Consider the following 22,509-nt stretch of genomic DNA (forward strand, 5'->3'; position numbering starts at 1 on the left):
AAGATTTCATGTGCCAGTTGCATTTTAACCTATGAAAATGAATGCTGTTCCTTATTTGATTACTGTCTGCTTGGTTCCTGTTACCTCATGTCCTATTTAAAGACACATATTAATTGTGTCATTGGACATTGAAAAAAGAACAGAAACTATAGGGAAGTTGATCTTTGTTAGGAGAATAGGTTAAAGTCATTCCCTGACAGCAATTCAAAGTGAGGTATACAGAGTATAGCAGTATATTTCCTTTTACTTTCAGGAGGCTGAATTAAATGGTGCAACTGCGTCGTTAAGGCTTTCAGTGACCGTCATTCCAAAAACGCTGGCATCACCATCTTGTCCTGTTTTTGTTCCAGATGATGGAAAGCTCTCCTTTGACGAGTTCAAGATGTATTTCGCTGATGGGATTCTCAGCACAGAGGAACTGCAGGGGCTTTTCTCCTCCATTGACAGGCATCAGACCAAGTGAGTGCTTTTTCTGCACATTACTGATATTCTCACAGATTGGGATATATCTGGAGTGTATGGGGAAAAAATCAATATTTAACATAAAGTGCGTTCCATTTTGGTTGTCAAAATCAATTTATTGTAGTCATTGTAGATAACAGAATGCATGCATTATCATAATGTCATACATATTGCACATACTACATATATGACACTACTATATACAACATACTATACTCAACTGGCCACATCCATTCATCCACTCATTCACACATACATACATACAGACTGTGCTTGTATTATATGTATATGTATGTATGTATATGTATATATATATATATATATATATATATATATTACATATACACATTTGAAAATTACATTTTTCTGCATAATTGTTTAATTCACCTTTAGAAATTAGATTTATTGCGGTTCATCCCTCACGCTAGAAGGTCCCTTTTAATCTTCACTCACGGGAAGTTTTTTGAGTCGAATCCAATTAGCCGGAGTGAAAAGGCTGGTTGACGGCGCCGAGAGAGCGGCCTCTGAGTGAGAACTAATTAAAGACGGGCCCTCAGAGACAGGACGGCCGGGCCTGACGGAGGAGGGCTCGACACGCCCGGCCATGCCCTAACAAGAGCGACCGTCGCCTCTTACCCGCACGTGCTAATTGCTTGTCGGGCAGGAGACGCGGCTGTGTTGTTCCCATGCAGCACTTATAGCCAGCTGCCTCCAACAGCACCGACAGCACGGATCTGTTTTGGTGAAAATGATCGTGGTATATATGTGTGTACATGTCATACCAACTGAAATGTTGTATTTACTATATATCTCCTACTATCACCACTATTTCTTAAGTTGCTATCTATATTTATCTGTTACTAAATCTGTGCTTCCATCACTAGTTTAGGCTAGGATTGGTGAGGAGACATTGGCTGCCGTAGATGTGCTGACACGGCTCAGCAGTGACCATCAGGCCCACACTGCCCTCCAGAAAAGGACATTTTTACAGTCAGCAGTAACGAATGCCACCTTGGGGCAGGACTTGACAGACGGGAGGCCATTCATGCATTCCAATTACGGCGATCATTGCTTTTTCGTTCTTAATTTCACCACCACCGCTGTCTTTCAAACCAGCATTAAGCTGCCAGGCAAAGGGCTATAGAGGTAAGAGGAGAAGCCTCCCCCTCACACTGTGATTGGACGACTTTATTATGTACTTAAGAGAGTCGTTATACAACTCTAATTCTGTGGAGCAGGAGAAGCCACTTTTAAAGGGGGTATATCTTACGAAACTCAGGTCAGTCAAAGACTAATGCACTCAGTAACTCCATAAATACGGGTTGCTAACATTACACAGAATGTGATGGATGTAGCCCGGGCTCCTCTGTAACCTGAAGTAGGAATTCGGTTGAGTGTGTCCACAGAGTACTGCTTAGTTTCTTTAATCCAGCATGTGTTTGATGTCTCAAACATTCACAGTGGAATTCCAGATAGTGCCTCAGATTCTCTGGATGCAAATATGTCAGACACATATGTGTATCCCCATGTTCTACTTTAACTTAGTTTTACAACTGCGTGATCTGGTGCATTGTGCATGACCTTTAAATAACAAGTTTTATTTTGTGTGCTCGTAGCCTGGCCCCTTATGAGAAGGAATAAATGCTTAGCAAACCCTCTTGGTTCTTATAGATAAATTTCAGTTATGGCAGCAGAGTCCTGAGGAGTTCAAAAATCAGTGGTACCTGTTCAGAAAGGAGAAGTGCGTGACCTTTATGGTTGTTGAGGTGTCCCCAATAGGCAAATGCAGCAGCTGCAGAAATTACTCTTTCATTTACTTTGTCAAGGAGGAACAAATTGGTCATCTCATTTGAATTATTAATATATGCATTTCTCTGTTTGTTTCGTTAAACACATTAATATATTGGAAACTATATAAAGTTATATTTAAATAACTTTAGGATTTATGATGAAATGTATCTGGCCGGTACTATTTTTAAAGAGCAGTAAGTTAATTTTTTGGCAACAGGTAGTTATCAAACATAGTCTTCATTCTTGGTTTTTAAACTTAATTTGCGCTCTGAACCTGTTGCCATAGATATGTAGGTGTAATGCTGTTGGCGCAGTGGATCTATGTTCGAGGAGCTCTGCTCAGCTGAACACACCTGTGTTTTCTTACTGCATGGAGGACAAGCTGCTGTGCCTACCTGTGAAACATTTGCTCCTGCAAAGGAGGCCCAAGCTGGTGTAATTGGCCAATTAGCCTGGAGATTTCTTCAGCGAGCAAAGCAGAGGGCCCATACGGAGAGCGGGAAGCCTTTGCCGACGGGGAGGAAGACATGTGGGATGCAGATGGGCCAGGCGTCTCTGTGTTTTCGCAGGAAACCGTGGCGCACTGGCATTGATTGTCTCCCGGGGATTTTATATCCTCTAAATACACTCTCCCACCCTCCTGGAGATGTGAGGCTTGGAACACAGCCCACGCATAAAACATTCATGGGTAATTTTTGAAGAAAGAGAGACACCTACCACTGTACTCCTCACCATCACTCCCCCACCCCCCCCCCATCACCACCACCACCACCACCACCACCTCAGAGCTGTTAAATTAACATGATTTCCTGTTTATTTTTTATATACCTTTCTGTTCTCATTCTGCACCGTTCCAGCTTCCTGTGTGTTTTGTGTAACACCGTGTTTGGGGGAAGGAAAAAAAAAAACAGACGCTGCCACTTCAACTTAGAAGTATGGAATACTGTTTTTGCACTTAATGTACAAAAGATCTTGAGGAACAGTGTGGGTCGTGTGGAAGAAGTGGGTGACCCGATGATCTGAAAGTCAATAATGGAATGCAAATTTATTTCAAATGTAAAACCGTAAACATGGCAATCCACTCTACATCTGCAGGGTAGAGGCAGCTTTGAAGGTGACATTATCTACAGCACCCTACATATTTAATCTTACAAAAAACATTCTATCAAAGAAAAAAGGTTGGAAAGAGAATACATAAAGCTGTCAATTTCTTCTGTTTATACTTTAATATTAATACCATTTCCTAGAGCAAATCAGATTGTTCATTAATAATGAGTAATAGGATGGTTTTTGTTCCTAATTATTTAAAGTGTGAATAAACATAGTGGGTAACAGTAGACTACAAGGTCACAGGCCCCATAAAATTAGAAGATGCCTCTGAAGTAATGTAAATTCCAAACATGAAGGTGGGCTGGAAAAAGATAAATAGGATTGGTTTTTAGATTATCTGTGACCAGTTTACGAGCCACTGGCGAAGTCACTTACTGATTGTACATACTGGTTGTTATTAACATCACCAGCATGTGCTTCAGTTTCACAGAACCCATCCCCAGTCCTCAGTCTCCCTGTGTAGAATTTCCCTCAGGCTCACTCCAGCAAGAATCAGAGCCTGCCCTGGGCTCGATGTTGCGAAAGTGTCTAACACCTGGTCCTGTTGCATCTAATCTTTGAGCTGCAGAAGCGACCCCTGTGTTTTTTCTTCTGCAGAAAGGCTTCAGCCTACCCCTCTGTCATTAAAGTTCCACATTCAGAGCTAGCAGAGAGTGCAAAACCCAATTCAAGTATTGATTTTGTTGCTCCAGGTGTCTTGTGGAAACACTTGTAATGAGGAGCTATGAGGTACATTTTTTCCTACTGTTGACACAGCACCACTTCCTCCTCAGTGGAGGAACTCTTTTTGAAGATACAGGAAGTATTGTTACTCACGGCTAATAAGGAATTTAGAATATTCATAGTAGCTTACAAAGCTTACTGAAAATCTGGGCACAGATTGATGTTCTCGTCCTCTCCTCTGATGCCCACCCACCTCCTGTGTTACCTGTGACCTTTCTCAGGTGCCCTATCGCCCCACTAATTTCCTGCACAGACAACCTCCCTCTTCTCATGTGCTAAATGTGAAATGTGCCTAATAAAGTATGTTATATTTGAGAGACAAATACTTGAGTTGGCTGCAAGCTTTTGTTTTATTTTCAACGGGTTGCCACTTTAGCCTTGATGTCATGAAAGTTGTAATCAGTTTGAATATATCCGTGCATCACTGCATTTGGTAGGTATTTTTTTCTTAATTTATTTATAATTACCCACATCCCCCTGATGCTTACTGAAAATGGCAGTACGAAAATTCAGTCCCTACCTTGTAGTGAGGAATATCACTGATGTTTTCAAAAATAATGACCATTCTAAAAATCATAACTCAACTTATTATTGACAAATAGGCAGCCCATGTTTCCGCATCATTTGTAATTTATGAAATCCGCACTTGCTATTCACAGAGGGACTCAATTACCGTAATAGGTGGAAGCTCCAACCTGTATTTTGCAGCACAGCACCACATGCTAATTTAATGGATTATTGGTGTTATTCACTGGTTGCAAAATATTATTCACATCAGTCACAATCTCTGTGCTAACACTTCATTTTGTTTGTTGATGAAATGAACATTAAGAGACAATGTAGTTTGACTGACTGTCTTTCAGATCTCCACATTAATTGAATATTGATGTCGCTTTGAATGTCTGATTAATGCATCTGTAATCACCTCACTGCTGCTGACTGCATCCAATGCCCTGAGGCTTGATCAGCACAGGCATCACAATATGGCCTGTCCATTTTCCCCTGCTGAAGTCTAGTTGGAATCCCACTGTTTGAGACAATTACACTCTGAGCTGACCTGCAGTGATGCCTTAACCTTTCAGCACCTTCCAGGAACACACCTCATACGCTCCCAATTGCCTCGAATTCAATTAACTTTTTTCATCTTCCTTTGGTTTCCTCTCTTCCCTTCCTGCTTCAGCAACCTCGACACAGACAAACTGTCAGGTAAGTCATAATCATACAACTTATTTTTTTTTATTATTATTTTAAGCCAAAATTTAATTCTTTACTATTCAAAAGAAGAACCATCATCAACATCATAATCGTTTACATAATCATAATTATAATCAGTGTAATCATCCAGTAACAATACACATCCATTAACATAGACCCTCATCCAGAGCAGTTTACAGAATATTGTGGAATTTCAGTATATTGTGATTGTGTATAGTAAAAACACAACAATGGTAGTAGTTAATGATGAGTCTGAGTCTATATGAGTCTATATGATGCCTAGTAGAGGCTTTGAAAGGTGAGCAGCGTCACAGCATCACATAGAATATTAGCTCAGTGGAAGGTGTAAGTCGCACAGGGACAGACAGGCATGAACAGTATGATCATAAAAAGGAGAGTGGCCAAAAAATTGTCCTACTGACATTACTCAATACTGACAAACTTTCCAAGAAAATGACAGCATAGCACACATTATGTTCCTCTGTCTACGGGCTAACCTTAGAGTGGTGCCCAACTTTTCGTCGACGGCAACCGTATCCTTGGCGCACCGATGAATGTTTGCTTTCCCCCAAGACAACGTTCCACTGACAAACATCTAAGTCCAAACAGCAAATGCAGATGCGTTTCAGTTACCTCAGCATATTTCTGTGTGTGCAGGATATCTGCAAATCATTGAAAGACTTCTGGATTTAGAAAGTATTACTTTACATTAGCTAAACACAACTAACACAAGCTGTACTTACATGATTAAAGCATTCTAATGAAATTTCAGTGAAGCATAAATGATAATATTAACCACATGAGGTCCTATTAAGTTTAATTGAGTTTATATTTGTTACCTAATTGGAATTATTATTTAGTCTCTAAGGAATCAGTGATATAATATACTAAAGCATTTGTCTGTAATGCAGTGTAATCAAATCACGTTAGTATTATTTTTAATGCAGTTATAGTATCTTCATCACACATAATTGTAGTTGTTCCTCAAATGGGCCACCTGGTAATATATACTTCTTATACCTAGGTACCTCTTCTATGCTACTGTAATGAGTTGAAGATGAGTTACATGATCTTAAATAGACACATTCTTTTAAATGGTCTGTTTAATTTCACAGGCACTCTTTCTGCTAAGTCATTGCAATGTGTAGCACACATCTGGCCTTTATAAACTCAAGGAATTAAAGACATCATTAATTAACTATTATCAAACTGGGGGTATGAAGTGAAAACACTGTGCTTTAACATAAATTATCCTGACCTGAATATTAATCCTGATATCGAACATGTTTGTCAGTGATCAACATTGAATGAAAACTTGTGCCCTGTGGTCAATGGACTGATTGAAGGTAACAAAGATGGTGATTTTTGTTTTTCACCAGTCATTAGCTGTCAGTGTTTCTGAAATTTCATCTGAAACTGAAGCGGTTGAAAAACCGCACATTTTAAACTTAAAAAATCCCGAGGTTCTTATTTTGATTCTCACCTTAATGCATTTTATATGTGTAGTATCTCATTTCTGGGGTCAGACTTTAAAACATGGCATTTTTACAAGATCGAATCACATTATGCTAAACTCCTCCTGTCTCCTAGCAATATGATTTCCCCACGGTGCCTCTGTGTTCTTGAAGCCCAACCAGTATTTCAGTCAGATGCTAAGATCTTTGGATGATATATGACAAGTTTTTTTTTTTTTTGCTTTTTTCTTTTATTAAGGAGCTGTCTTAAGACACAGATGCACTGCAGTAGTGAGACGTCAAAATGTTATGCTCTGTATTAAATACAGAGATGTTTTAAGTTTCTCAGAAAGCAAAACACTCCATCACAATAAGCAGTGGTGATCATTCATTACTGCATTTTATGCACAACAATATTTAATTTTCGGTGTAGATAAATGCAAAAGCAAGGCTTATGATGAATTTCCATCCTCCCCTCCTCCTGCTCAGATTACTTCTCTCAGCACCTGGGCGAGTACCTCAGCGTCCTCTCAGCTTTAGAGAAGCTGAACATCGCCATCTTGAAGGCCATGGACAAAACTAAAGAGGTACGTCACTAAATCCTTAGCTGATTTTCCTCATCAAAGCATTATTTTTAAGGGTACTATGCATTTCATGAAAAAAAAAATGTGGCAGTGTGGTGCAGTGGTAAGGAGCAGTGCTCATAACCGAAATGTTGCTGGTTCGATTTCCCTGCTGTGGCACTGCTGTTGTACCCTTGGGCAAGGTACTTAACCCAGAATTTCCTCAGTAAATGTCCAGCTGTATCAATGGATAAAATTGTAACCTGTGTAAGTCATTCTGGATAAGATCATCTGCTAAATGCCAATAATGTAATAATTTAATGTAAATGAACTTGGCAAAAGTGCTTAGTTGGATGTGGCATTTATTGACCTTGTTAGGGCCATATATGGTGTTTGTGCTTGACAAGTCCAGCCAGACTTTGGGTTTGATGCTCACATTACAGTGAGATACTAGCTGAGGAAGATACTTATGTAAAATTATAATTCTACTGTAAGGTCTTTCATCATTTCCAGAGCCCAACTGTAGGTATTCTCAGAAGGAAACAATGCTGTTGAATTATTATAATTATTATTATTTAGCTGATGTATCATGTAATTATATGGTTCCTGCAGACTAGTTGGACTAAAAAAAAAAACCTCAGACAGATGCAGTCCTTTTTAGCTGAGGCTGAAAATAGGCAGGCTCTGCTCTTTATTCTCGCCGGGATAAGAAGAAAGGTCTGCCTATCAGTCTCTGTCAGTTTGAAGCCCCTTGCCGCTGCATCCTGGAGACCTCTGAGCCGTTTGTCATCTAACAGTATGTAAAGCTAATGCTCTCGGCTGTCTTAAAACATCTGCTGTCCTGACAGCTGTTTTGAGTCCTCCGCCCCCTGCCGTATACGCACATGTTTGACAGGTGTCACAGACGCTCCTGACCGTGGCACCCTCCTGTGGTTATGCTAGCACTGTGAGTGGACACAGGTGGGGGGGGGGGGGGGGGGGGGGGTTATCCGACACGCTTCGCGAGACCGCGGGTTTAAGCAGCGAGAAAGCTGCGATGAGCCAGTGAGTGACTTAAATTAACGAGCAGCACGTCGTGCCGGGGAGTGCGGTGCCGCTCGGAGCACTGGCCGCTGACGAGGCCGCTGGGAGAGGGATGGTGGCTGCAGGCTTTACGAGCGGGCGGAGCACGAGGGCCCCAGCCGGAGCCGGGAGGGTGTCCTCCCCGTGAAAGGTCAGCGGAGGTCCTTCCACAGCCTTGTCCCTCGGCATCGCTCTCCTCCCCTGGCGACACCAGCCAATGATAGCCCTGCCTGCACGGCTTTGATTTAGAGGAGAGCCCTAATGGAAACCGCATGCACTCCGGTGCTCCAGCCAGACTCCCTCCTCAGGTGTTATTGGCTGCAGTAGCCATGGTCATTCTTACATTACAGTGCCCTCCATGTTTACATATACCCCTGACTACACAGGAATAAAAATATGCTATAAAATCTACTTATTTTATATTTTTGTTCTGCTTCTATTAATATTATATCTTTATAGGACTGCAGGTCCTTCACATTTTTTTGGTTGTTTTATGTGAACTGCTTCACTGAGGTCAAGCCGATGTTCAGTTGGATTGAGGTCCGGTGATTGACATAGTTAGGTAACATTTGTTTCGTGCTCAGTTAATAATTTCTTTGTAGATTTGGATGAATGCTTTGGACCCCGAATTGGTTGTTTCACATCCCATAGTGGCAAAATATATGCGTCTTTTTCCTAGCAGGGTCACCACTGTACCAGTAGCCTTATGCTCCTTGACAATGGCTACTACAATAGGGAGTGGGAGATTCAGTTTATTGTGAATTCTCTCATTTTCTTAGACATCTTCCAACTTGTGGAGGTTAATCACCATTTGCCTGCTGTCTTCAGAGAGCTCCCTGACCTTGACTATAAAAAAAACATGCTACCGATGAATTTCTTCTGTGTGTCACCTTCCTTCATACAACAGGGAAACAGGAAGCCTTTGACTGCCACAGTATAGTCTCAAGCGATTTTATTGAATCTCCAGTAAGGAGAATGTTGGTGTAAATTTGTGTTTTTCTGGTTTACATTTATTTAATTAGGAGAATACTCACTGTGTGATACTGTCAAGATAGTATAGTACATTAAGTACATATTTTCGAGATTTTTGTAAAATGAGAGCATCCAATTAAAGTATCCAATATTTAAAGTATCCAGTATATACATTTTTTTTTCTTTTAAAGCATGCATTTTCTCCTATTCCAGTGGTATCAGTCAGGGGTATGAATAAATATGGAGGACACTAAGTTTGATTATGCAATATACAGTATGATTGGCTGTGCATTATGCATAAAATGTCGAACCTAGAGAAAAGGGAAGGATGTGTAAAACTGAAAAGAACTAATCCCTGATGATCAGAACATTAGTCTAATGACGCACTGCCTCTTGGTGACAAACTCTCTCACAAAGCCATTGAAGCATGTAGATGTAGGAATGAGGAGGAGAAGAAGAGCATGCCTTCATGTTTGAAGGCTGCCTCAGAGACACATTCACGCAGCGGAACCTAATTATGAGGATACTTTCGCTCTCAGAGTGTATGCTTTAGCTACAGTTCTCCACTGCATGTCTGAAAGAACTGAGTATAGCACCTGTCCTTCATCACTACACGCAACACTGAAATTTCCATTGTATGTAGAATGTAGAAGATATTAAAATGGAGGTTTTGTAAGATGCAGTGGATAATCCACTTCATGCAGTGTCCCTGCTTAGCCTACTTGGTCTCCGTCCAGAGGTCTCCCTCTGTGTTCTAATTTTCCTTAAATTAGAACGTTTCCTGTAAATTTGAGCATATGTGTTAATTAGCCATTAACAGCTATTTTCCAAAATTAATTAGAATGTGTTTGCGTGTGTATGTGCATGCCAAGAAGAAGGAATATTAAGTTTTTTTTATGCATGGACTTTGTAATGAGTTGTTGTTAAACTTTCAAGAGTAGATAATTAGGCATTGTAAACATGTTGTGGTTTGCCTGCAAGTTGTTGATATAGACTAGTGTTCTAGCATGAATAAAAAGTTATTTTTTTCATTGACTTTTGTATTTACCTTAGGCCATAATAGAGGGAACTCAAGGGTCTGGAGGCCTGCAGGCTGAAGTACTTCATCAGATCATTTATTCTTTGAATGCATATTAACTTCAAACAAGAACTTAATTTGGTCAGTTAGGTTTGTACCCCTTGTACCCCTCAATAACTGGAGTTGGCCACTCCAGCCATATAGAACAGGACTGTAATTTGTCTCATTTGTGAGGTGTCAGGTGTGATTCAGTTTGAAGCTCATCATATTTTTTATTCATTACCTTCATAAGTCATTTTTTCATAAGTATTATTAATGCTAGCATTTAAAATATGGGTGACATTTTCTCAAAATTCACCAAGCCTTTTTGCGAGGAGGTTAGCAGTGTAGTCAGATGTACCAAGAATTTTAAGAAGATGACACAGATTGCATAATATTACATTTACATAGATCATTAGTCAACCCAGTTGAACACTGGAAGTGTGTCTGTAACAGAGCTGAAATTTGTGGCTTGTGGGAGTCCCGCGTAAAGCCAGTAGGGTAGCAGGTAGCAGAGCGGTTTTAGTGGTAACATCACTTCCTGATACTTGATTAGCTTGTGTTGTTGGCAATAGAGCTGGGGGCAAATTGCCTTTAGCTCAACTGGTAACAACACTGGCTGTAAGGGTTTAACTGAGCAGCAACAACATCGGTTCAAAACTCGCTTACTGACCCACTTCACGTCCATTACGTGTCCATGAGCCGCTTTACGAGGGTGCTTTGTTAATGAGGCTGCTTTGTTTTAAAGGGTACCTAGATCGTAAAATCCAAAGCAACAGCAACTGCGAGATTGTCAGAATTCACTTTCTCCACATTTCCTGGGAGCTCAGTACGGTACCTGCCACAGTGAATGCAGCGAGCCCCTGCGGAGCTGCAGTGGTGTCCTCACGCTGAGCTACTCCTTAAGCACTGAGTGCTCTGAAGCTCACCTTCCCCTGACGCTAAGAGCCAGAGTGATACAAACAACCCTGACCGAGCTCTGAGGGTGGCCACAGTGCAGGGAGCTCTGTCTGATGGACACTGCTTTTGAGGAAAGCAATGATGGTAACTAACCCTGACACCGTCCAGGGCCCTCAATCCTCGTAACATCCTCTGGGAAAGGGGCAGAGGGGTAACTCGGTGTCCCCTAAATGTCCAGGGTTTCTCCCCCTGCCTTCATTACTGCTCATTTTGGGCGGACTCTCATGCCCATCGAGACTCTCCTGTCTCTCATCTTCATCAGCATGTCAGGAAGCAGTTGCAGTCGAAAGCTCAGAGACTCGCGTGGAGGTGCTAGGAGCGATGAACAGCCTCCTTGGTACCGGTCATTTGTCTGAGGGCAGAACAGAATTAGACAGCTTTCCTCTTGAGGAGCACAAGCAGGCTGCTCTCCCTGAATTCCAATGGTAGGGCCTTATTCAGTTCACCCACACTGCTGACTCTGTAACCAGATTAGACAATGCCAGATCATAACCCATGCTGCACTTTGATGAAAATAAATGCATAAATGTAATGTCTGTAATGAGACAGGGAAACTCCTTAAAGTACAGCAGATATAGAAAGGGGCATAAACGGAGACAATAGCACTGGCAAGTGAAGGGTAGATTTAGAGTTGTTTGCAGTAATGGTAGAAAATAATGGTACAACAAACAATGAACTCTCAGTGGGATTACTATGGAGCCATCCTCCATGAATACATGTTGACACCACTGTGCTTGTGTTGAATTTAATTTTTAAGTGAACATGGGAAAATCTTGTTATTAATGCTTTCATTTTACAGCAAAATGATACTCACACACTGATAGCCTATTGCCGCCTGCGGGCATTGTATCCTTGTAATAATAATTATTCTAATAACCTTTATGAGATAGCTCTTTTCCAGCAGAATAGTACAAAGTGCTTCACATGAAACAACAAACAAATGAAACAACAACAGCAACAAAAAAAAAATTCAAGAGGTATTAAAATAACAAAAAGTGAATTATAGAGACAAGAGATTAAAATAAATACAAGAAGTTAAAATGGTCTGAACAAAAAAATGAAAGAAATGAAATAATAAAACCAGTTTAAACAGGAAAAAGGGTAAGAAGTCTCATGAAAGTAAGAACAATGTTAAAGGACTGTAAAAGCAATTCTCTGAAAGTGTGTGTTTTTTAAAGAATTGTGCAAAGCTGGGGGTTATATTAGCAATATGGAGATGGTCAGGTTTTTCAACAGTCAGTGATCCAGTAGCAGGTTTATGATGTATGAATAGCAACTTCTTCATATCATATTTTCTTCTTAAAATTAAACCACATTTGAAGTATTAGAAGTTTAGAAATTAGAAAGTATTTACTGGCTATGGATAAAGAGGATAGTCAAATAAAAGAATAAGAAAAACAACCATTACATAATGCCATTTTTTTCAGCTGTCTTGAGGCTTTGTTTTGCTCTTTCAGTTCTTTCAGCATGTGGCAAAATGAACAGAACTGAATCGTGTTAGTCATGTAGCTCTCTCTGAGAGATGACGTCAGGGCAGGTCGATAGACAGGTCACGCGGGAGAGACAAATGTCTTCTCGGGATTCATCGGCTGCGGCCTTGCAGGACTGTTGAGAGCACCTGCGCCTTCCCTTTCTGTTGTCAGGAGTACCAGAGCTCTTCTGTGCTGGGTCAGTTTGTGACCCGCTTCATTCTGCGGGAGACCTCCAGCCAGCTGCACTCCCTGCAAGTGTCACTAGAGTGCGCTGTAGAGGCCGTGGAGGAGCAAAGCTGCCCAGGAAGGTGAGTGTCAAGCGTTACATTGACGTGATTGGAGGGAGTTAACTCGCGAGCATCAGCTTAATTCCGTGGTGCCAATTACTCCCAACTTCAACTGTAGTGGTTAATTGATCTGTGGAGTTATATTTATATCCCATCCCAGTTCATATCTTCCCTTGTTTGCTTTGATGTGTAATACTTTCAATTAGGAAGGGACATTGAGGAGAATCTCTAGAAAGTTTCATGAGAGGAAATTGCATAGAATGCAAGAAAACAGACGATCTCACACAGCTCAGAGAGTATCCCTCACACAGGCATGAATTACCTTAGAATGGCACACACCCCTCTGTATTGTGTCACCATCTACCTTTTAAAATGAGTAGTGAATTTCAGCAAGTATTATATTTCTTCACTTCTTATGCATTTTTTTTTCCTCTGCTAATTTTATCAACTGCTGAATTTGTGCTGCCTTCTCTCTATCCAAAAACACAGCCCCTGCATAAATTCTTTGCCCCCAGCCAAGGGCGCACAGCAGCTGGACCGCAGAGACACCCTCTGCGGGTGTCGGCCCACCTTTTCGTGCACATAATAGGGTAACTCTGAGTCTGCAGTATGAGTCAGAGGTCGACCGAGGGCGCCACTGTCTTTGTCCTGCCCCCGGGTGGAGATTTGTGCACACCGCGGTGCCTGCATTGTTGCGAGAGAGAGAGAGAGAGAGACACACAGTGTGAGAACCTGGGTATTATACACCGTCTCTGCCTGCAGGCTCCGGAGGATCCGCTGCACTTCAGGGGGCCCTGACCTTAAAAGTCTTTGCCGTTCGCCACGCGGTAATGTCAGGCTGCCTGAAAGCTGCTTGATTTCCGGTCAGCGTTCTCTGACAGCTCGTTTCGGTCTGTAAAGTTTAGGTGCAGGGGAATACAGCCAGGCCCCCCTTTTGTTCCGTAGGAAGGAGATGAAGAAAGCCGAGGAGCTGTCAGAGCTGAGGAGCACCAGGAGGTGTGGCCGTCGGACCCAGAAGAACCTGTGCCTGTCACCCACCGACCCCTACTCAGGCATGCTCACCACAGGTAAAGCAATGCATGCTGGGAATCACACCGCCACAGGTACATGCGGTTAGTCCACAGCGGCGTGCTGTTAAACGGGGTCATCGTTCTAATTCCCCCCACCACTGACCCCCAACCCGCCCCCCCAGCCTTGTCTTGCATGCACATGAATTGATATTTGAAAATGGGCAATGTAGGGCATAATTCTTATTCCAGGGAGATTGCCCTTTATTAAAATATCCATCAAATAACCAAACCGCAAAAGGCTTCATCACTCTGCAAATGCCATCATGATCGCTGCAATAATAATAATAATAAAATGGTGCAAAAGTAACCCAGGAATGTCTGAAAGCCTTTGATCTCAGTGACACCTGAAATGTTCGGTGCTGAGCCGTCCTGCTCTTTGTGGGAAAGATGCGTGTGTGCCCAGGCCGAGAGAGCAGGCGAGGGCCGTCTCAGGAGCACAGTGCTAAACCGATTCCAATCCCCCCCCCCCCCCCCCCATCAGGAGTCACTGTGGAGCCTGACAGCAACTGGAACTCCCAGATCAACAGACTCCAGCAGCTGATTGACAAGCTGGAGTGCCAGGTAGGTGGATGAGCAGCATACATTCAAAAACTGATACCCCACTTTTACCCCCACCAAACACTAAAATGCACTCTGTCATCGAGAAAACACAAACTGGTCATGACAGAAGGGCTCTGTATGACACGGCTAGCTGAGGCTTCTCAGATAGAAAGGGTACTCTTTATAAACACAGCGATGGAAATAGTACAATTGATGCATTTTTTATGAGTAAATACAAGGTAAACGGGCATGAGGAAAAGGGATATAAATGTGGACACAAGAACTAAAGCTGTTTAAAACAAGGATCAAAACTTCTAAAATATTTATTTTTATTGTTAACAAACTCCATTTTCTGGCCTTGCTTCCCACCTTCTAACAACCTCCCATCCTTTTTTCAGAACATCTTAAATGGGATTAATAAGCCAAATCAACCAATTATCCAATGCCTGAACAGATACACACACACACACACTCCCGTGCACACAAACTGACCAAGGTTAAACTGATGAAAAAAAAGTGTGATTATGGCAAGGTTTAAAAAAAAAAAAAAAATGAAAGTGTTTTTCATAAATCCATAAAATTTAAAACACTGAGGGGGAAACATGTCCGTGCCGGTGAAGATTTCATCTTCATGTTTATTCATTTTGTTGGCACGTCCATATGTTATTGTGTCAGCTCCAAAGTGGATTTTTGTACTTGCCCTTCAGGGGATAAAATAACTTAAGTACTTTCTGCAATTAAGCAAAGAGCAACAAACAGAGACAAAGTGCCATTGATCTCATTCACAATCTGAAGAGAGCAAGTTCCTTACTTCAAAACTGAACATTGATTCTGGCAGGGAGAGGGAGGGAGACTTAATGACTTTCCTGTTACCTTCAATTTAATCATATTAATTCAATTTTGAATTACATTGCTGTTGTGATGAAAATGAATTGGACACTACTAAGGAGAATTCAGCAGCTATTTTATGGAAAGAATGCATGTAGGATAGCAGTAATTTTGGTCTTTTTTTCCCACAATAATAATACGAATATGATATTTTAACTAATACATATTAATGATCACAGGTACCAGGCAGTAGACACTTGCAGTTAATCAATGTCAGGACCCAAGACGTTTCAAATTTTGCCTGAGAAAACTGTGGACTGAAATGCTGGATGAATCATTACCACATTCATGGAAAATTCAAAAAAGCAAAACGAAAAAGGGAAATCACAGGACGTGTAGATACACGCATGATGTCAATACAACTGACTTGATCACTGCATTCAGAACATAAGGCAAACATGCAGCATCCCATAATATATGCAAAAGCTTTCTTTGTTTGATGCACAATTAGTCAAAGTCCTACATGCGGACTTGCATTACAATGAAATATGAGCCATTACGTTTTGTTTTGACTCGAATGCTGTTTTAGTACAGTACAAATGTGATTACAGCTGTGGTTTGCCAGCCACAAGCAAATGCAGTCACTCCCATGAGACTTTAATTATGTCCTCTTATTCCATCCCTGCAGAAACTGAGGAATATATTAAAGCTAGAAGGGCTTAATACTCCTCTGCTGCCAGTTTTCCCATGAGGCTGCTCTTCAGCTCATGTTTGGAAAGAGATTTCCTTGTTTCGCTGAACTCGTGTCCCCCTCGTTTTCAGAGTCCGAAGTTGGAACCCCTCAACGAGGACACCCTGGCCAGCACGTACAAATCTGTGAGTGTGTGTATGTGTGTGTGTGTGTTCAGTAGCTACTCCGCCCGAGCTCTCCGAGTGCTCGTTATACACCATCTGCAGGGCAGACTTAACAAGTAGCAGGGGCCGTTCTCTGGAAAATGGTCAGCAGTTTTGCCTTATTGCAATTTGGGATGAACATCTAATCAGAGTTTGAAATTATTTTCACGTCCTCCGGAAATGGCAATACATGTATCAATAAGAAAAGGAAAGGGGTTGGCTTCTTTTTTTTTTTTTTTTTTTTTTAGGGCACGCAGTACATCCCAAGTCGATGTAGAGGGTACTTTATAAATGCTGAGTAGATCAAACCAAACACTCACAAGATTGGTGTTGTCACAGATCACTCCTTGGTGCAGTTTAAAATGTAAACATGCTTTTTTCCATTCTGGTTTTTCTTCAGAAATTCAAGTGGCATGCAATTTCAATAAAGAACACAAAACCTCACTGGGAAAGACCAGCTTTGGGTGGAGAGCTAAACCTGGCTGTCAGATTTGGCATACAGTGCCCGTCAAAAGTTTGGACACGCCTGATTAAAATAATGGAAAACATGCATTTAAAGATATTTTGATCTAAAGATTTATGCTTAAGTGTTTGAAATTTGTCTCTTAGGCAAATATAAATAGTGAAGATGATGCCTATGTATGATTTTTTTTCAAAAAAAAAAAAATTATGTTTTTGCTACTTTGAAAAATCTAAAATATAAGATAGTTTTGATTTGTTTAACACTTTTTTGGTCACTGCATAATTCCGTTTGTGTTATTTCATAGTTTTAATGTCTTTACTGTTATTAAAAATGTGGAAATTAGTAAAAATCCTCAGAAAAACCCTTCTGTGAGTCAGTGTGTCCAAACATTTGACTGGTACTGTAATTGAAAAGGTATTTTTTTGTCACTACATACTGCACTTGCTTTGCAGATTCTCCACCTATCTGATTCATGCACAGTGTTCATAGTGGAACGCTGAGATCCAGCACTGTGATCAAACACACAACAGTAGTGTTCCATCTGGTCCCCAGACCTCTTCTCTGTGGTCTGTGCCATGACCATTTCGCACTGCCTTCCCACACATCATATCTCCCGTCCTTTATTTCCTTACCCACGTTACAATGACCGGTACCCAATACCGAAACTGCAGGCTTAGCAACAGGGACAGAGTATTCTAGTCTTCTGAAGGCCATAGTCCTGGAGGTTTTGGAACTGCAAATCTAATTTCGACCTGAAGCACAAGGTGGGTTGATTTCCTGCCTGAATAAAGGATTGAATTAAAAAAGCAAAATGAAAAAAAAGAGGCAAACTCTATGCTGTGTTCCACCCGAGACTGCATTTAATGCTGTCTCTTGGCTCATCCTCCCTGCCCTTATCACAGTCCCTGGGGGTGGCCAGCAAGGATCCATGGCTCTGTTCTGTCGCCAACAGAACATCCTGCTGGTCCAGAGACAGCTGTCGGTGCGGGAGAAGGACGTCGAGGAGTTCCAGCGAGCACTGAAGAGATACATCAACTCCACCACAAACCAGAGCGACAATTTACAGTGGGTCTCGCTGCCAGACAGCTTCAGAGCTGTGTCAGCCTCCGGGAACCACTCGCACTGACCAGCACTATGTCACTGCCTCCTTGCCAAGTGGCTGCTCCTCAAAATCTGACCACACACAGGGCTAACGCTTATGCAGCACTGGAGAGCTGGAACTCATGCAGGGATTGTTAGAATTATTTAAACGAACGACTCAAGTGTATTTCTGTTTAGTGTCTGTAGTTTCAGTTTGAAATATGCAGTGGAAAGAACAGCGCAGGATTAAAAATGTAACTTATTCATGCGCTGGTTGGGGGAGGGCGCCCTGCAAGGCCTTGCAGGCAAAACAGGAGAATGTAGGTCAGCAATTTTAATGAAGAAAACAGCAGAAGAATGAGAAACAGACAAAAAAGAAACAAAAGTATCACAACAACACTAATTACAGAACTTATTTTTAGATTCATTAAGAATTTTACAGAGTAGACTACAGAAGGCTGGTTATTATTAGATGTTCAATAGGAATACGCTTTTGTTTTAGGGATAGAGACTTTTGTAACTGTCATTTTCTAATGCCAAGGAACAATTTATGATTGAATCAGGCAATGATCCACAGAAAGTGACGGTGTATGTTTGGAAGTGAAGAACCCTAAATCCATAGTTTATAGCAAACAGTTGAATCATTTCTCACTTGTAGAAGTACATTCCTCTATGGCAGAAAAAAAGCCCTTTACCTGCAGTTTATCTCCAATGCAAAAGCTATTTACACAAGTTTTCATGTTTTGCATGCATGTGTGATAACGTGCCATGAATTATTTGTACATTATGTAATGGTCGAACTGTTGCTCCCTTTTACCAACTTTTACACCACTTAACTTAAACGGCCAATTAGATTTTAGTAAGTTATTGCGACTCTCTTGAAGAATGACCAGTCTGCATTCCATCCATAAGGAGAGGTATTACCCCCGCCTTGACTGGCATCACAAAAAAAGAATATCTTTGATCAGGCTCCGTATGGAGCCTGCCAGAAGGTTGGCTAACTGGCTCTCCCTGTCTTCGCACAGCGTGTCCATCCAGAAGCTTCCGGAGAGATGCTGCTTCATAATGCATGAGTTCTGGCAGGACCGGCTCTCCTGGATGAGGTGGGTTGGGGGGGGGGGGGGGAATCCGCGTGAGGAGCATCTGGGGTTTCGGGCTGCGTTGGCTCGGAGCAGGCGGCAGATGAGACGGCCTCCTCCTCTCCCATCGAGCAGATGGCTCCGCTCCCTCCTCTAACGCTTCACTCCTCTCGTCTGCGGCACGTCCCTGCGGCTGCTGTATTCTCACTGACTATTGTATAAAAATAAAAAAAAAAACCCTTACATAAGTCCTACATAGGAGGGGCAGAGACGAGGAGTGCATTTCTAATACCTCAGAAATGGGCTTGACTTAATGAATGTATGTAAAGATACAATAAAAGTACACTAAAACTGCAATTACAACACACTTGTTCTGGTTTGTAGAACTTGGGAATGTATGTATTAATAATTATGACACCTGTGTTTTTACATTTGAACCCATTTGTATGAAATACTGCAAACAAAAAAAAAGTTATCCTCTGACTTTGTTCTCTCAGTCCACTGAATTATTACTTAAACAGAGTCTGAATCAGGATCCTAGCCTTGGAGCCCTACACCACAGAGCAAGAAGACCGTTTCCAAAGCGTTTGAAGTGTTGTCATCTCAGATGCAGCATGCCAGCAGGCGGGGTTCTCTGACTCAAACATCTTTCTCTGTTCCCAGCTACCTGCAGTCCAACGCCAGCAAGACTTTCCAGCGCTGCATTATCGACATGCTGGAGGACCCGGAAGCGGTCTCCACCATGCTTCTTCCAGGTGGGTGACAAGGCCGGGCAAAGGGACTGTCATGGCCTCTGTATGCAGATTCCACAGCAGCAGAACAGTGCAAACACAGGGCTGGCAGTGATCTTTCAAAATCTATGGTACACGACCAATCAAAATCTATGGTACAAGACCAATAGAAATCTATGGTACACGACCAATGGAAATAATATTGCTTTTTGAAATTAGAAGTATGGTTTTATTAGAATGCTCTACAGCAAAAATAAATAGAGCAAGCAACGAACAGGATCATAAAGGCCTGGAACACTATTGTTGAATGTGTCTAGCTAGCAAACTGAAGGAATGGTCTACTAAAGAATAGTTTTGTTTTACTGCATCTTATTTTCTGTGCTCTGTTCTGATTCTTCTGTATGCTCATGGCTTATGTTTTTGCAACCCATGCTTATTTGTATCTCTTTTTTTTCCTGCAAGCCCTGATAATTGTGTATAGTTCATTAACTGGTTATATTTTCTGATACTAAAAATTTTAATTAAAAAAAAAAAAAATAAATATATATATATATATATATATATATATATATATATATACATATATGGCACACCAATGCAGCAGTCTCAGCCACATCAGGGGTGATTGGCAGCTTACACATTCAGACAACACTACAACGGTGAACCTTGTGTGTGCAGGGCTTGTCAGGACTGGACATTGATCGATTGTACGAGGTCCTATGAAACTTAACATAATAAAACCATGAAGCACAAGGTACAAAGGTCAGGTACAAAATCTGACATTAAAGGCATGGCTTAAGCACCAGACAGGAAGGGCTTTGCGAATGAGCTGTCAGACCCTAATGAAATCTCTTTTTTCCAGCCTCCTGGTGGATCATGAATGGCAACTGACAGCTATAAGCAGCCACTCTCACTGAAAGCCAGGGAGGACAGCACAGAGATCCCAGTCTGCGTTCCGTCTGTGCCAGGCTATAATGACATCGTTAAGTATGTGTGACAACGTTCCGGGCTGCCTCGAAGACAACGCGCTGAATTCATGTGTTTGTTTTCGTTTGAAAATAGAAGAGCATGAATCACTTCTGCAGATGGATGCATACGCATTCCCAAACCTAAAACTGCTTGAATCGAATCAGATAAAAAGAAAATCCCTCTCCAGACAAGAGCTGATGTTATTAGTGAAATGGTTGTGTTGCAGTAGGACTTATGGATTTCTCTGAATTCAGTGAAAGATGACATGCCACTGTAGCTCAGTACCTTAAATTCCGCGGTCTGTCAAAGAGTGCACATCTGGTACGCTCTGGCTTATAATATATGTTTTTTAATAATATAGCATAGCATGATTACAGTGTATGTCATTGTTGCCACGTTCATTGCTACTGAAGGAGAGTGCACCAATAAGGAACAGTTGTTTGGAGCGTTTGGAGTCCTGGACTCTCGGCCTTAGAGTCATGTGTTTGAATTAAACTGTGGCAGTTAAGATGCATATATGTACATTGTTAGAGAATATGCAAGCTGTAAAAAGTATGCATTTGAAGTAATCCTGTATAATATCCTTCAAACTGATATCAACAAAGTAACAGCAGAGATAGCTTAGTAGCTACAAAATGTGATCACGCTGGCACAGTATCAAAATAAAGTTATGACCTTTTCTGTCAGGAATGCCTTGCCTCATGAACTGTATTGATTTTGTGTTTACAGAGGTTTTGATATTACAATTGATAAGAAAATATTGTGTGTTAACCTTAGATATAACCTGTCTTTACTGGTCCAGAATCCCTAATGTTTTGGATTCAACAAGGAGAGTCCATATCTTTGGTATGTATATTTTGAAACAATTTATGAAGAGCATTATTGGGGAATATTTTACGTGTTGAGGAAGCTTGTGTATTACAAAACGTATAGTGTAATTTTACAGCGGGTAACATGCACGTGTTTGAGCTGCGTAATCAGTGTGGTTACTTAAGTGAAGTTAAAATGCGTCATACCGTAGCGTAGTCCTATTGTCCTAGTAAAAAATGTTTCCCAAGCAGGTCTCACTGATTTTTAGATTTTTGTTGATTAAACTTTCATCTCGAGGAAGAAATTTAATCTCCAGATTTCACCAAACTGTCACAGGTGTACGTGCGTGCGCTTTCCTCAATTTTAAAAAATTGTGATTTGCTCTGTGTTTGTGTCCTTCCTGTAAACCTGAACTACTGTAACACTTAATCTAAACTCAGTTTATCAAAGGGGGCAATATGTTTTCCTACAGCTTTGATGTTGCAAACAAATGAGCAAAAAACATTCTGACACAAAATACGCCTGAGGTTTCTTTCTAGCAGCTGTGACTTCGCACATCGGTACTGCTACCATTTGCCTGCTTATTTATTTGAAATCATTAACGTTATCTGTTAAAATTAAGGTATCGCTCAGAGCTTGTATTCGTTGTTTTAATTCATATTAAGACTTACATTTGAATTAAAATGACTGACAATATGATTGTTTAATGATTGATGATTGTTTACTCCCGTTAATAAATGTAGCTATCTTAAAAAACAAAATGTTTTGCTGTCATCTATGTATGCATCTCTTGAGCGTGATAAGTTCAGATCATAGCGTGCCTCACAAATTGTCACTGTATCGGGACAGCAGGTATGCCATCCATCCAAGTTACAGGTTTGTGGTTTTCTTATACCAAAAAAAAAAAAAAAAAAACG

At 41.2% G+C, this 22,509-nt stretch overlaps 1 protein-coding gene across 2 annotated transcripts in view; it reads left to right on the forward strand.

Annotated features, from left to right (window-relative positions):
• Positions 1-22,316, forward strand: part of LOC118779947 (N-terminal EF-hand calcium-binding protein 1-like) — a 42,315-nt gene extending 19,999 nt beyond the window's left edge. Inside the window, exons 3-13 of one of the 2 annotated variants that reach the window (XM_036532298.1) lie at positions 351-459; positions 5,267-5,292; positions 7,245-7,342; positions 13,013-13,149; positions 14,029-14,195; positions 14,680-14,759; positions 16,389-16,442; positions 17,876-17,988; positions 19,029-19,106; positions 19,746-19,837; positions 20,676-22,316. In XM_036532298.1, the coding sequence (XP_036388191.1) occupies positions 351-459; positions 5,267-5,292; positions 7,245-7,342; positions 13,013-13,149; positions 14,029-14,195; positions 14,680-14,759; positions 16,389-16,442; positions 17,876-17,988; positions 19,029-19,106; positions 19,746-19,837; positions 20,676-20,704 (983 nt within the window). In that variant the 3' untranslated portion in view covers positions 20,705-22,316. The remainder of the gene's footprint in view (positions 1-350; positions 460-5,266; positions 5,293-7,244; positions 7,343-13,012; positions 13,150-14,028; positions 14,196-14,679; positions 14,760-16,388; positions 16,443-17,875; positions 17,989-19,028; positions 19,107-19,745; positions 19,838-20,675) is intronic. The other variant, XM_036532299.1, reaches the window with a different exon arrangement.
• Positions 22,317-22,509: the final 193 nt, after the last annotated feature.

The sequence above is a fragment of the Megalops cyprinoides genome, chromosome 6 (assembly GCF_013368585.1).
Source record: "Megalops cyprinoides isolate fMegCyp1 chromosome 6, fMegCyp1.pri, whole genome shotgun sequence".
Lineage (NCBI taxonomy): Eukaryota > Metazoa > Chordata > Actinopteri > Elopiformes > Megalopidae > Megalops > Megalops cyprinoides.